Source organism: Terrapene carolina, unplaced genomic scaffold (genome assembly GCF_002925995.2).
Source record: "Terrapene carolina triunguis isolate 2854851 unplaced genomic scaffold, T_m_triunguis-2.0 Scaffold21, whole genome shotgun sequence".
NCBI classification, from domain to species: domain Eukaryota; kingdom Metazoa; phylum Chordata; order Testudines; family Emydidae; genus Terrapene; species Terrapene triunguis.
In genome coordinates, this window is record NW_020664372.1 from 33,773,211 (window position 1) to 33,788,885 (window position 15,675).

At 37.7% G+C, this 15,675-nt stretch overlaps 1 protein-coding gene across 3 annotated transcripts in view; it reads left to right on the top strand.

Moving 5' to 3' along the window:
• Positions 1-126: 126 nt before the first annotated feature.
• Positions 127-15,675, top strand: part of ATP11A (ATPase phospholipid transporting 11A) — a 46,800-nt gene continuing 31,251 nt past the window's right edge. For 2 of the 3 annotated variants that reach the window (XM_026647578.2, XM_026647582.2), the window contains exons 1-10: positions 127-262; positions 576-647; positions 1,984-2,057; positions 2,349-2,452; positions 8,324-8,505; positions 9,799-10,050; positions 11,109-11,283; positions 12,670-12,772; positions 13,021-13,166; positions 15,141-15,200. In XM_026647578.2, the coding sequence (XP_026503363.1) occupies positions 613-647; positions 1,984-2,057; positions 2,349-2,452; positions 8,324-8,505; positions 9,799-10,050; positions 11,109-11,283; positions 12,670-12,772; positions 13,021-13,166; positions 15,141-15,200 (1,131 nt within the window). In that variant the 5' untranslated portion in view covers positions 127-262; positions 576-612. The remainder of the gene's footprint in view (positions 263-575; positions 648-1,983; positions 2,058-2,348; positions 2,453-8,323; positions 8,506-9,798; positions 10,051-11,108; positions 11,284-12,669; positions 12,773-13,020; positions 13,167-15,140; positions 15,201-15,675) is intronic. The other variant, XM_026647577.1, reaches the window with a different exon arrangement.

The window sequence follows — 15,675 nt, forward strand, 5'->3', positions numbered from 1 at the left end:
AAGGAAGATTGGGTTTTCTTTTGTTTTTGTTTTCATTTTTCTTATCCCTTTTCAAAATAATACTATATAATGACAATACTTTCCTTTTTATTTATTAGGAGAGAGAGGAGCTATTTTTTCGGGCTCTTTGTCTTTGTCACACTGTTCAAGTGAAAGAGGATGACAATATAGATGGATTAAAGAAAGCCCAATTGTCTGGAAGATCTTGTGTGTATATATCATCATCACCTGATGAAGTTGCTTTAGTTGAAGGAATACAGAGGTATGTGTGTAATTTGATAGTTTTTAGGTCTCCAAAATAATTTTGAATATGGATATTCAGTTAATTGAAGCTGAAAATATATTTCAGCAGAGAAATATTATTAATAGGCAATTTTACAGAATCATATAAACGTGATGTTGACTATCTTCTCAGCATACATTAGTAATCCTTAGCCATGAATGAAATCAAAACAGGCTATTTCTATTTCAGAAGATAAAGTTAATTCTTAAGTACTTACAACATGCTAAGCTGCGTAATTATAAATGTATTACTTGTAATCTCTTTTTGTCTGAATTTGCATTTAAATTTGCAGGCTTGGTTACACATATTTAAGGCTGAAGGACAACTTTATGGAAATTTTAAATCCAAAAAATGATATTGAGAGGTGAGTGGTTGTGGAAATGTGAACTGGTTGGGACTGAGGAAATGGATTTTATCAATAGTGTATACAGCAATTTTTTCTTTCCTTAAGTATATTCATTTGTAAACCAAAAATTGTGAGAAATAAGAAACCACTTAGTTGAAAAAGGTTAATGTTTTACTGATAGTTATAATTTACAGGACTTCTCGTTTTCTATTTTCACTTACTCTGACAGTTTGAGAAACTATGTAATGGGAAAAATGGGAAAATGGCAAAGGTATAACAAGATAGTCCAAGGCAAAATGGTGTTTATGTGGTATAGAAAATTAATATGGCTTCATCTGTTTGCATATGTTTTTTTAAACAATCCTATTTGTATAGTACCCCATTGGTTTCATTCCTGTTAAGTAATATAGGACTCTGATATTTATAACTAAATTCATAAGCAAATGGAGGCACAGTAATAATTTGGCAGTTGAAGTATGGAAGTACTAAAAAATACTTGGACTTATTCCAATTTTCATTGCATTTTGCAATCATAAGCCTGATTCAACTTCCTGCTAGATTTGTACCATTGACTTCAAACAAAAGTAGTATTGTGGCCTTACGTAGATGATTTTTTTTTTTAATTCCAGACTGTAATAACATAGAACTGAGTAAATTCTCTGATTAAACAAGTGAAAACAATATGATGTGGTCTGTCTAATGATTAGAGCATTTTTCTTGAGTAAAATATTTACGGAGAAGGGCCTTTCAGAGGTCAGAACTTGGGTTAAAGATATGTTTATATTGAAAAAAAATTGGGACTCTTTACTTCATAAAAAAATATTAAGAAGGGACCTGATAAAATACATTAAATGAATGGTATGGAGAAGATAGAGGGGAATCATTGGGTTGAGGGAAATATTGGTGTTGGGTGGGGATTTATTAGGGGTAGGAGTGTCATTTTCCTTTGGGGACAACAAGAATATTCAGTGTTATAATAAATTTTAAAAATCCTAAAACATCTGAGGGATATAAACCCTCATACTTCAAGGCATAGGACAACCTCTAGCTATTGGGGACTAGAAGGAAACTTTCCCTGTGAGTAGTATATTCCATATCCCTGTGTTACAGGGTTTCTTTCATCTTCCTCTGGTACTGGCTGCTGTCAGTGACTGGATACTGGACTCCATCATGCAGTCATTATCCAGACAAAACTCCTGGTCTGGTTGCCAGGGGACTCACCCATTTTTCCTTAACTGACTGCATCTTACTTTGTTCCATGTGGCAGAACTTACAAATTATTATCTAGGATCAGTAACAAGCTTAGCTATGTGAAAAAACAGGCTTACTTCAAAATGTTTTTTTTCTCTTTCAGGTTTGAATTGTTAGAGATGTTGAGTTTTGATTCTGTAAGGAGGCGAATGAGTGTGATTGTCCGATCAGTGGCAGGTAGAAATATCATATCCTGAATTTGCTTTGCTTTCGGGGGAGGGGGTTAGTGGTTTGTGATCTTTTGTCTTGATTTTGAATTCAACTGGGTCTCACCAGAGTGTTCTTTTCTTCATGCTTTGCTCTTTTCTGCTCTTTCAGTGATGCTTTGGAGTTTTAAGATGGTAATTAGCGCTCTCAGAACAATGTATGTCTGAAGAAACTGTCTTTAAAGATATTTAACCTGTTTTTTAAAAAAAATTAAGAAAATAAATTTTAACCATTTTAAACTTCGTATTTTGTCTCTTTTAGGTGACATTTTTCTGTTTTGTAAGGGAGCAGATTCATCTATATTTCCTAGAGTTACAGAAGGCAAAATAGACCAAATACGATCAAGAGTTGAGCGCAATGCAGTGGTAAGATTAAATATCAAATGGTATTTCCTGGTCCTGCATTGTGTACCAAAATGGGGAGGAGGGTTCAGGGAGCCTCCACCGCTGTGCCAGACCTGGACGCAGCTAAAGTCCTTCTGCCCTTCTGAGTGCAAGGATTACTCTTCATCATAGCCCCTGTAGCAGTAGCTGCCGACAAAAGTGAGCCCCCTCTCTCCTCTGCCCCCTTTCCTCTGAGGTGTGATTTTGCCCCAATTCCTAATAAACACTAAGAACCCCTATTTTGAAGAATATTTACAAGATAATTATGTGGTGAGGCTAATCTAACTAGTAGTTATCTAGAATTAGTTAATTAGCAGTGTAAGTTGAGTTTTTTAAAAAGTGCTCAGCTTTGGCCTAACTCTTCCCCATTGAAGTCAGTGGTAAAACTCCTATTGAAAATCCCACCCCCATTTTCAGTCTCCAGCTTTGGCATCTGATAGTTTTACTGGCTTTAGATTACTTCACAAGATCTCCTGAGAGAGAAACCATTAGAACATAATTTAGCTGTAAATGTTCTTGTTATGAGGAAGCAATACTACAACAATGCCTGTACATACATTTTTTGCTCACTAAAAAGGAAGTATGAGCTTGCTTGATTCCTTTGGGGAAAATATCCAACTTGGTTACTTGAAAGATAGGATATGGGGTTATAAATACTTGTCTCACATGCCATTAAAAAAACAACAAAGGCCATTTAAATTAAATATTATTATCGCTCTTAAAATAAGATAGCATTGATTGGCATCAAATACTCAGACTGAAAACAGGTATTACTACAGAAAGTGAAGAAATGTCCATCAATGTTATCTGCTGTTTTAGAGGAAAAGTGGATTTCCTCTTTAAAACTCTTTCCCAGAGCACATTACTAAGCTTTACTATATAAAATAGCTTTCTCCCCTGTGAGAGGATGGTTGTTTAGAGGTGGAAGAAGCTAATGAAACTGAAAGAGCAATTTAATATACTATATCCACCCGACTTCTGGCAGAGTCTGAGAGAGAATCAAGACCCTCAGCCTCAATATTTCTTCATCCTGGATAATTGCATTTATGCCAAATTCTTAAATATAGCAGCTTCTGCAAGAGCATACAGGCAGCAAATTGGCTCTCATGCTATGATAAATGATAGGTATCTCATAGATGTCCTGATGATTGTCCTTTTTGGATTGCGTATAAGTAACTTTGTAGAGAGCTGGTCTATCTTTATTTTGCTTGATTAATCTTCCATAATAACATTAAATCCCACTTAAAATATATTCCCTCTGACAACGTCATTTAACTGGGAAATAAAACGCTTCCTTATTCTTATATAGTCCATAGTACAAAAGTTTGAACCAACTTGAAAGGTCGTTACTGGAATCTAGTCTTAGCAGTCAACTAAACTGGAACAGTTAGATTGAGTCATGCTTTCAATATTGATCTGGTCCTTTCCCTCTCTTTTTTTGAAAGATTACTAAAACTATATTATTCATTTTGTCATGTAGACTTTACTGACTAACGTTAAAATAACACTTCAGATTCTGTGTCCAGGACAATATACTGCTAGGGAAAATGGAATTCACTTTTTACAAGAAGCAAGATCAATTTGTCAGTATAATCACGAAGTTAGTTGCCCAAATTGTTGTGACTGGAAGGAGTAAAATTACTAGAGCCTCATCTCAAGCTAACTTCTTCAAGAAGTGGCTATTAATGTGTTCTGTCTCAAAGTGGAAAACTAAATTGAGAGGTGGTTGTAGTTGTTAATTGCTAAATACCAAAAGTACAAAAAATATAGAGGATTCTATGATGAGTACAAATTTATAATCGAAGTTCATGGGCAAAGCACTACAGCCACAAACTGCCCAAGTTTTAGCCAGGGGAAGATTAGCCTAAAACATTCAGATTAGGAGCTAGGATTTTCTGATTTACTAAGGCAAAGTACAGTAACACCAAGGGCAAGACCTGCTGTCCTTCCAATTCCAATTAACTGACTTGCTCTTCTGTACAAGCAAGACAGTCCTGTTGATCTAACAAAGCAAAAAAAAAACATTCATTTTCTTATGTTCATTTTTAGGTAAAGTTCACCTTTGTGCAGAGAGCCAGCATCAAGACCTGTAAATGGGTTATGTGGCATTTAATGCATTGGCCTTGTTCTGATCATCTACAGGGAGGAATTTCATCCTCTTATGTATATGTTCCCTTCCAAAAATGGAATAATGTTGTTTCCTCTTCAAAAACTGAATCCAGTCACCTTTGGCAACTGTGTTCTGGGCACTGGCTCAGATGAGTTAATCACTTTATTAATAAACATTCTTGGCTTTGTTCCTCATGGCTCCTTACGGACATAATTAAAAAAAGAGCATATTGCATTTCTGATTTATACATAGGTTACTTACCTTCTGTTTCAATAAATTCTACTCATGGATTAAAATATATAAAACCAAAATGGTAACAGTGGTAGGTTATGTTATAGAGCAGAATTGTCCAGTAATGCCCATCAAACTGTAAGAGACTTGTTTGTATATATTTGTTAGTTAGATTCATGGGAAATTCCTTTAACTTTTCAGGTTACATTGAAGGTACTATTTAACAGTACAAAGGGAACTTACAATGATAGTTTGTCATAAATAGCACTATTGTTTCTAAAGATATGTAAACCAGTTCAGATCAAATCAGAAGTAATCCAAACCAAAATAATATACTCAAATCTGTGCTTCCTGGTCATGATCAAGATAGAAAGTGGAAACACCAAATTACAAGGGGTATGATAATTACTACTCTTGCAGTACTGTTCTGTGGAGAGCAATATCCATATCTCAAGGCTGGAAGTGTTGGTGATCAAGTGAAATTCTGTTGCCATAAAATTTCCAACTCATTTTTGGTGATTGTTACTTGTTTTTATCCTTGGCACTGTGCTCTGCTATTTCAAGGACAAATAGGGAGTGGGAGGATGTGATCTAGATCAGGGATTCTCAACCTTTTTCTTTCAGAGGCCCCCACCAACATGCTATAAAAACTCCAAGGCCCAGCTGGGGGCAGAGGGGGACCTTAGAGCTCCGGGCTTCAGCCGCTGAGCCAGGGGGGTTCAGAACTTCCACCCCAGTGGGTGCCAGGACTCAGGGCTCCAAGCTTCAACCATAGGCCCCGGTCAGTCTAATGCCGGCTTTGCTTCGTGGACCCCCTGAAACTGCCTTGCGGTCCCCCAGGGGGCTACAGACCCGCAGTTGAGAACCATTGATCTAGGTATTGTGGGCAGTCATCGGGATGCTTACAGTACTGTACATCAGCAACAGAAGCCACAAGCCATTGTGAGCCAATACAAAAATATAGTAGTACGCAACCCCTGCAGTAGTGCAGTGTGAAGGTGAACGCATGATATTTACACACAGTGAAATGCTTTACTGCTAGTCCTCAAATTCAGTTGCTGCATTGCAGGAGGGCTCTTTTCAAGTTCCAATATTTAATTGAAATAAAAATGGAATGCTCTCTCTCTCTCTCTCTCTCTCTCTCTCTCTCTCCTGCCTTTTCACTCTGTGATCACCACTCTCTCTAACATGGGCTTCTGTTATTCTGTCCTTTCTTGGCTCTTCTGCCTCACTGATGTTTTTTTCAGAGGATCATCTTCCCTTCCCTCTCCATTTCTATAAGTGGTGACCAGAATCTGCCATAGGTTCTCTCCTTTTCTCCTTCTACCCTTACTCTCTTGGTGATCTTGTTGACTCCTATGATGTCTTGTCACCTCTGTGCTGATGACTGTCAGATCTACCTGTTTATTCCAGACCTCACCCCTTTGTCTAGGTTCATGTATTTTTCCTCTCATCCTGATATCTTCTCCTGAATGTCATAGTACTTATTTTAAATTAAGTATGGCAAAAACTGAATTTTTCATCACTCCCTCAACACTTCCCACCTTTCTCTGTTTCCATTGATAACTCCACTATCCTCCCCATCTCTCTAACTGGAAATGTTGGAGGTTTTTTGGCACTTTCTTATTTCTCTCTTCAACTCTTAGACTGTCCAGCAATCTACAACTGTAATTAACTTTTCTTGCTATTTTTACCATGTCCCTTAATTGGTTCTTTGTCTCTTTCTGTGTAAAGTTAAAAACTTTTGTCACTGAAAGCTTGAGAGAACTCCTGCCTACACATGATACTTATCTTCTTGACCCTCTCCACCTCGGACTTTGCAATCTGCCTACTCTTAACTGCTGATTGTTCCCACCCACTCATTCCTCAAACTGGAATGACCTCCCTCTGTAATGTATCAAGCACCTTCAGTCATCTTCAAATGCCTCCTCAAAACCCATTTCTTTCACCCTGATTTCTGTCACTCACTTCCACTCCTGTTCTATCCACTCCATCCTTCTTGCGCTACCTCAGTTTCATTTAAAAAATCACAGGTTATATAATTCAACCACAACATAACATGACTCATGTTATCATTTGGTCTTAATCCTTGGCCCTCCTTTCACTGCTTCTTCCTTTATCTTCATTTTATTTGTTTCTCTAAATAAGTATGCAAACTCCTTGAGGACTGTGCCATTTATAATTCTCAGTAAAGTACCATTCAAAGTTTTGGCACTACATAAATATTTAACAATATCTGACACCAGCAAGAAAATAATTGATCATACTTGCATCGAAAATGGTCAAAGGAAAATGTTCTTGTTGTATGGCCTTCTGAACACTTGTCATTCCACCTGACTTTCAGTCCAGTTACTTTGGTGCATTTGCTGAAGTGTAACATTATGGTGAAAAAGGTACTGAACTAGATCGTTCACCAGACCAGTGCATACAAGAAAGTAGCTTCTTATTTGGTTTCCTTTTGTTAATGAGATACTTGACATCCTGCTTTGTTTCGTATGTGCTTGCTTTCTCTTCTTCTGTTAGAATTAAACTATTATAAATCAAGAAAATATGTGCAGTAAATATAGGATTGAGATTATCATGACATTGAGGTATTTTGGGCTTAACGTCACAAAATAATATAACTATAATATTTAGTTATCTCAGAATTGGAAGATGCCTGCCCTTTCAGTGTATAAGGAGTTACTGAGAAACATGCATTGTTTTAGATTAGACAATTGTTTATAGCTCTCAAAAGTGAGGTCTATTTTTGTACAGTTTTAGTATTTTTTTCATTTGTACATATTTAAAGATAATCTCTGCAAATGAATCAGAATTTTAAAACTGATCTTTTTAATATGGAAAATATATGAGTAAAATCAGCTGAAAAAATTATAAACTTGATTCCCTTTTAAAGGGACATTTCTAATAAACCAAAATGCTTGCCTACAAATTAAATATTTGTGTATATAATGTAAGGACCAGCCAAGAGCCAAATTCTAGCCCTGCTTGTGCAGCAGCACAAGGGATTAAGAGTGAGAAGCACCCCTTTATACCAGCTACCCACATTGCAGGTAGCAGCTGAGGAGGGGCAGCAGGCTCCACAAAGCAAGTACATTTCCCGCTCCATGCAGGTAGGTAGGAGAGGTCAGAAAGGGGAACATATAGCCTTGGTTTCCCACGCTTTTCCACCTACCTATCCTACGGACTCAGCAGGATAGCTGCCTTAGCACGTCAGGCAGCGTGTGCTGCAGTGGGTATAGACCCAATACAATTTACTCCCTACTTGGAGGGTCACAATGTCTCTCCCAGGCTGCTCTCAGGGCAGCATAACATCCTGATGCCTCTTGCTCTGGCAGATCATATAGTCATAATAGAGCCCTAAACTGATATAGAGGAGCCAAAGAGGGACTCTTCACATTAATCATAAATATTAGATAATATTAATTGCTTCTATTTTCAGAATTTTTCTTAATGGTGTTTAAGACTTTTATAGTATAAACATTGTTCTTTGTTTTTATCATATTCTTTAGGAGGGACTGAGAACATTGTGTGTTGCATATAAAAAGTTCACACGCAAAGAGTATGATAGTGTGTGCAAGCTGCTTCAGAATGCAAAGCTAGCCCTTCATGATCGGGAAAAGAAACTGGCAGAGGCATATGAGCAGATAGAGAAAGATCTTATTTTGCTTGGTGCTACAGCTGTTGAAGACCAGTAAGTATGTTGCTTTGACTATGTTGAATGATGTGATAAATGGGAAGATGTGCCTATTATCAGAGGCATTGAACCAGAGGTGCAATAATTATACCTCCTTTTCTGTATTAGGCACAAATCTCTTTATTTGTATCAATCTCCTATAAATTAGCTAACTACATTCTCAGTTATGCATAATAAATACACAGAAATCAGTATTTTCAGATAATCAGTGTTGCAAATTATTACTTTTACTACTATGTTTCTGACTAAGATCTACTACCAATAAAAATGTTAAATATGGCTTATTTCTTTCAGTCATAGATACCATACTAAAATAAAACTTTGAAGAATAACATGTCGTGAATATTACCCAAGTATTTCTATACTCATTTTATTTGAATCACAAATGGTAATGAACATTTTGGTTTATATCAAAGTCAGCATATTCCTAGAATTGTTTAATCAGACTGTACTGTATATTCACACACAGACCATAATTAAGGTTGCATGATCTACCTTAATTCTGGCATTTCCTGAGTTTGGAGTGCTTAGCTTTGCAATAATAATGTTCTTTTAATTTGCTTTTTATGGAGTTTATATAAAATCTCTCACTCCATGCGGAAAAGCGCATACAAAACTCAGCAAGATTAGGTCTGCTCAGAAGACATTGCTTGGACCTCTTCATTTGTCACTAGTTCTGGCTATGAAGGCTGTGGAGCCCCAGGGGAACAAAAAAGCGAATCTCACACTTTTGGGGACAGCACTGATGTGTGATAGGGCTGGGTGGTATTCCTGTGTACCCTTCATCTGCTGGAGGGAAGATCATGGAGAAGCAAGTCTCTGAGATGGGCAGTCTGAGGAAATGAAGTGAGAATCTTTAGGGTTTGTGAGGGGAGCAAAAGATACACTTATTGGGTGCTGTGAGGGGCATGTGTATGTCTGACTTTTATCACCCAGCAACTTAGATATTTCATTTTTTTAACACAACTAATTGAAGATACTGGATATGTTTTGTGTCTGTACATGCTCTGGAGCTGGTGAGATGAAACATCCGATTCTTTAAGTAATAAAGATGAAAACAGAAACCTTTGAGTAGCTTTAAAATGGCAAGACACATTACTTATAACATGCTGATCTTTGTCTTTAAGCATTTTCAGATTCCCAGCTATGATTTTCATCATATTAGAAACTTCTTGTGTCTAAAACCTTTTACTGAAATACTGTTCGTGTCATGGAAACCTTTTAGTAAGGACCCTGAATTTCTCATTTCCAGTCAGTCTATCAATATTTATTGTCAATTGATATCTACAGGCTGCAAGAAAAAGCTGCTGACACGATTGAAGCACTCCAGAAAGCTGGCATTAAAGTTTGGGTTCTGACCGGAGACAAAATGGAGACTGCTGCTGCCACATGCTATGCCTGCAAACTCTTCAGAAGAAACACACAGCTACTGGAGCTAACCACAAAGAAAATTGAGGAACAGAGTTTACATGATGTATTGTTTGACCTAAGCAAAACTGTCCTAAAGCACAGTGGCAGCTTAACCAGGGACAACTTCTCCGGGTATGTAGAAAGTTCAGCTTTCAAGCCAAGAAAAGATTTGGTGGGCATTTCATAATTTAATTAAATGGTTGTTAGAACAGCAATGGCAGCAATATACTGTAGCTCAATTTATGTTGCCAGAGTGTGAATTACTGTATAGCACCTAATACCTCGTTTAGGCTTGTTACGTGCAAAAAATCTTTACACTCTTCATCCTCTGGCTTGTCATATGACTTGCATTATTTTAACCATTCCACTGCTAAAAATAGATCATGGAAAAAGATCATGGTTATGAAAAACATATTATTTTTATTTTTAAAAGATACTATGAACCAGAGAATATTGAATTATGCTTGTTGAGTGGCTAAGTGGCTACTAGACTAAGAATGAAAATATTTCATTGTCCTGTCAAGCATTCAAGCTCATTGTCAGCTCTTAATAAATAGGGTACCTCATTTTCTAGTTAATTCTGACTTAATAGTGTGCTACTTTAATGCTGCTGTTGTTTTCCAGGTGTCACTTGTAGCAAGGTGGTACGCATGTGAGGGAAATTTTTAATATGTCAATAATGTATCATTATAATGCGTAGCTTAGGCAGTCTATTTTTGTCAAAAATAAACAAAAGGTTGTGTGTTGGCAGTGGAGACAGAAGGAGGTGTTGGGGGAAAAAACTATTATAAATGTAAATGTTTACAGAGTTTTGAAAACCACTGCTTTTTTTTTTTCCATTTTTGTTGTAAACATTCCCCTGCAGTGCTGGAAACCCAAACACAATAGCATTATACTAGTGCATGGAAGTCAAAGCATAAATGAAACAGAATCAATCTAGTTTCATTGTCCAAGCTAGGTGGTGAAATGCAAAAGTAAATAAGCAGAATGAGTCAAAAGTAAACTAGAATTTAAAAATATTTTGCCAGGAACAGCATAGAAGGATTTTCACTTTAAGTATATTTCCTTGGTAACGTCCCTTTTAATGTTGCTTTTTGGTAAATAAATTTCTCGCCTTCTCTTTCCAAATCAAAACTCAAAATATATATATTTTTACAGTAGCTCTTCACTTGCATTTTCTTCCTCAACAGACTTTCAACTGATATGCAAGATTATGGTTTAATTATTGATGGAGCAGCATTATCATTAATAATGAAACCTAGAGAAGATGGGAGCTCTGGTAACTATAGAGAGCGCTTTCTTGAAATTTGCAGGAACTGCAGTGCAGTGTTATGCTGTCGAATGGCACCTTTGCAGAAAGCACAGGTTTGTGTTTCATGATCAATTACTTGTAACTACGCATCTATGTAAATATTGAAAGTCATTACTGTTTGTGACATATTATGGTAATTTAAAATGTTATCTTTCACTTTTCTATCCTATAAAATGGAAGCAAAAAATTAGAAAAAGAATGAGAGGAGAATTTTTGCTAGAAAGCAATTAGGTAATGGCACATTAAAAGAGAACCCTGCTGTGCACCTGATTTTGATTTATGTATATGATCAACTTTTATGGTTGATACATACTGGTGAATGAAACATATTTAATGAACCAATTGCTTCATCTTCTACTCATACTACATGATACTATTGGAAGCATGAGTTACCTATTATTGTGGAGTGTTAGTTCTTGTTTTTTAAATACAAATAAAATCCAGATAGAAGAGATAGATGGTGTAAACTGTTTGAAATACTCTCTGACTCCTGTTTTCTCATTGATGTTAACATAAACATATAAATTTGCTGTAGATATTCCCAGATTCAAAACTCTGTTTTACCTGGAGTTCAGTTTGTAAACTATTAATAACTCCAGGGGTGGAAACTTTAAAGCATGTTGATATTTATGACACAAAACATGGGAACATAAATATCTTGAATCCCCATATTTTTGTTTTAGTGCTCATGTACAGTACACATGCACATTCATTTAGTCTAATTAATGTATTTAGTCACTCTTCTTTTCATCCTGGGGAAGTTTGTATAAGTATTTAGTTTGAATAGACCAGTTTATTAAAATTATAATGCTTGCTAGTTAAAATGGATGGATCTGTTCTCCCATATTTGGTCTTCTATATTCGAAAGACTTACACAACCCTATTATCTTTGTTCATTGCCAAGTTTGATATTCATTTTGCCAGTCATGGAATAGATCATGAGATTAATATTCAAGAAAACTATTCTCCTTAAGAAATAAGAAAAGAAAAGCAACTTTACTGGCTTAGGAAGCATTTGAGAAAATAAAAACTTCTTTTTTAGGATTTTACTGAAAATGTACAGTCTGTACCTTGGGAATTATTGTAATTAAAGCTTTCACAGCCTGTAGATGATGACTGCATAAACAAAACTTCTGAATAATTTCTACATTAGTCTCCTCAACAGTCTCTCTCCCCTACCCCTTTTACAATGCACTGATAATGCTTATAAAACCAGAGGACTATTCATATTCAAGGCTTTTTCTAGCCAAAGAAAATCTATTGGTTATAATGTATAATAATTGAATTGGACAAAACTGTTTTTCTTCACTTTCACAGAATTTCCTTTGTAAGCATGTTGCTTACATTTAATTAACTGTACACCACATGCCATCTCACAGCACAGTAACCAAATTGTAAACATGTCAGGAAAGAGATTTTTAATGCTAATTCTTTTTCAGATCGTAAAATTGATTAAATTATCAAAGGAACACCCTATCACATTAGCAATTGGTGATGGAGCAAATGATGTCAGTATGATTCTAGAAGCACACGTTGGTATAGGTAAGTGTGCGGTCTAGATTTTAATTTAAAAGGAAATAAATATAATTTTAAAAAAAGAGGTTGTTTCAAACAATTAATTACCCATTTTCTTAATGTTTATATTTTATACACTCCAGCTAATTATAAGGTATAATGAAATTTAATAATAAATTAACATCACCACGTGCCCTGCAACTTTGCCAGTATTTTTGTATGTTTTAAATAATTCATTAGCTTTCTGAACGGCTTCTAACAACTCTTTCTTCTAGGAATCACTGGAAAAGAAGGCCGTCAAGCTGCAAGAAATAGTGACTATGCAATACCTAAATTTAAACATTTGAAAAAAATGTTGCTTGTTCATGGGCATTTTTATTATGTTAGAATATCAGAGCTTGTGCAATACTTCTTTTATAAGGTAGGATAGGATCATGTAATCCGCAAATATGCATATGGTATTAACTAACTATATATAATAGGTACCCTCAACTGTAGAAAATGCTGTTGACTCCTAGATACAAATCCCCAGGTGGGTTTGCTCATTGTACTCCTGGGAGAATTCTGTGTTACTGCATATGCGCAGAATTTATGTCCCCCGCATATTTCTTTGCTTCCCCGCAGAAAAATGACTTTCTGATGGGGAAGCAAAGGGAAGCCACAAGAGCAGTCATGCGACCCTCCCCAGCAGTGTTTCGGGTGCCCCGGGCAGCCATCAGAGAGGTAAATCACTGTGGGGCAAGAGGCGGGACTGGGGAAGACCCAACAGGTAGCTCCTACCCTGCACTGGACTCAGGTGCTAGTCCCGGCTGGGCTGGGGAGAACAGGACTTCCTCTTCCCCTGCACGGCATCCGGGGCTGGGTCAGACCTACTCACAGATTTCTCCCCCGGCTGCAGGAAGCACTGCAAACTCCCCCTCCTCCCACCCACCCCACCCCGCTTCCTGCACCCATCACTCCTCAGCTGCAAGGGGAGGGATCTCTGTACAGGGAGCTGCTCCCCCGTCCACCAAATCCCCATGCATCCAGACCCCCTCATACCCAGACCCTCCCACCGAGCTTCACCTCCCCACACACATTCAAAACCCCCGCTGAAGAGCCCCACTCCCCCTGCACCTGGACCACCCCAACGAGCCACCCGGATCCTCACGCCACCGAGCCCCAACCAGTTGTACCTGGATCCTCACCCAACTGAGCCCCACTCCCCCAGCATCTGGACCCCCACACCCTGCCCCACTGAGTCCCAACCACCTTCACCTGGACCCCCTGCGAGTCCCATTACCATTGTACCCATATCCCCGCAACAAGCCCCTGTGCATCCAGATCCCCCCACCCCCCGCACAGCCGGATCCCCCATTGAGCCGCCCGCAAACAGAACCCTCTCAACCCATATCTGGATTCCCTCACATTAAGTCCCTCCACACTTGGATCCTGCCTTGCTGAGCCTGCCTGCCCACACCTGGTGCACCTGGCATGGAGGGGCAGGGCCCTGGGATCTTTCTGGGGCAGGCTGTGTCAGGATTGGGTGCAGCCTCACTGCTGAGTCCGTGTCCCAGGCAGGGAAGGCTGCAGAGTGATCCTCCACCTCTGTGCAGCCAGTGGTCTGTTCGTTCCACTGCCAGGCTGGAGCCTCCACATTTATTTGTGAAATAAAATTTGCAAATTTTTGCAGAATTTTAAAATATTGTGTGCAGAATTTTAATTATTTTGATGCAGAACTTTTAATTTTTTGATGCAGAATGCTCTCAGGAGTATCATTGTCACCAAACTCTGAGGCAGAACAGCTTTTATTTGTATGCACTGTGTGATCGTTAATACGGTTAAAAATAAAATTTTCATTTTGTCTTTAATCTTTATTCCCATATGTATTCCAGCAACTCCCTCCTTCCCTGCCCCCCACCCACCCATGTTCTAGGCACCATCTACAGTGCCTTTTAAATCAAGTCTGAGGACCAGTGTTTTAAAAGTTAACGTAATTCTAACTTAAATCAGTTTCTAAGTTCAGTTGACCAATGTGGATGGAGAAACCCATTTTACTATTTATGTTCACACTGACTGGCCACAGTATATCAGAAACTAGTTTACCTGAATCCCATTGTTGATATGACCTTACTTTCCTCTTTCTGTCTTCTGTGCCTACCCACCCCCATGTAGCATCTCTTTTCCCTCCAACTTGACAGAGTAGTTATAATTTTTATTTCAAAATTGTGTTTATCTGTGCTAATGTAAAATGAGAATGTGAATGCCCTATTTCTATAAATCTATCACAGCCTTTTCTGTATTCTGTGTGCAGCACAATTAGTATTATACGATATTATAATATACATGGTTATAATAATGCGTGATATATGTTGTTGATTGTGCATCACTTGATAACTCTCACTTTGTCTTCCAGAATGTCTGCTTCATTTTTCCTCAGTTTTTATACCAGTTCTTCTGTGGGTTTTCACAACAGGTTAGTCAGGCATTTTAATTTTTCTGCTTATTGTAAAACCTTCTCTTTGGCCTTTTTTAACTAAAAGCATTGGGATGCTGTATAATCTTACTGGACCAGGTAGGCTGAAAAAGCTATTAGTTTAGCTTACAGCTCTCTCTAAAGAAGGCTATTACCTTTGGTTAGTGTGGCTTTCAAGAGCTCTCATGACTGTTACTGAAATGAATTTGATGAATTATCAGAAAAGCCACATTATTTTCTGAGTCAAAGACTTAATGGAAAACACAAAACTGAGAGTTAGCTGTGGAAAGCAAAATCTCCATGGAAAACATGCAGTTCAATCTTTCCATTGATTTTTTGCTCACAGAGCATGGATAGAAGAAAATCTAAAAGGTGTGGGTGTGAACGGTTTGTCTTTTGAGGCAGGGGTGAAAGTGCAGAAGGCAGCTGGCCTGATCTGGGGCTCTCTCAGGCTGAGCATGCAGATGCCCATACC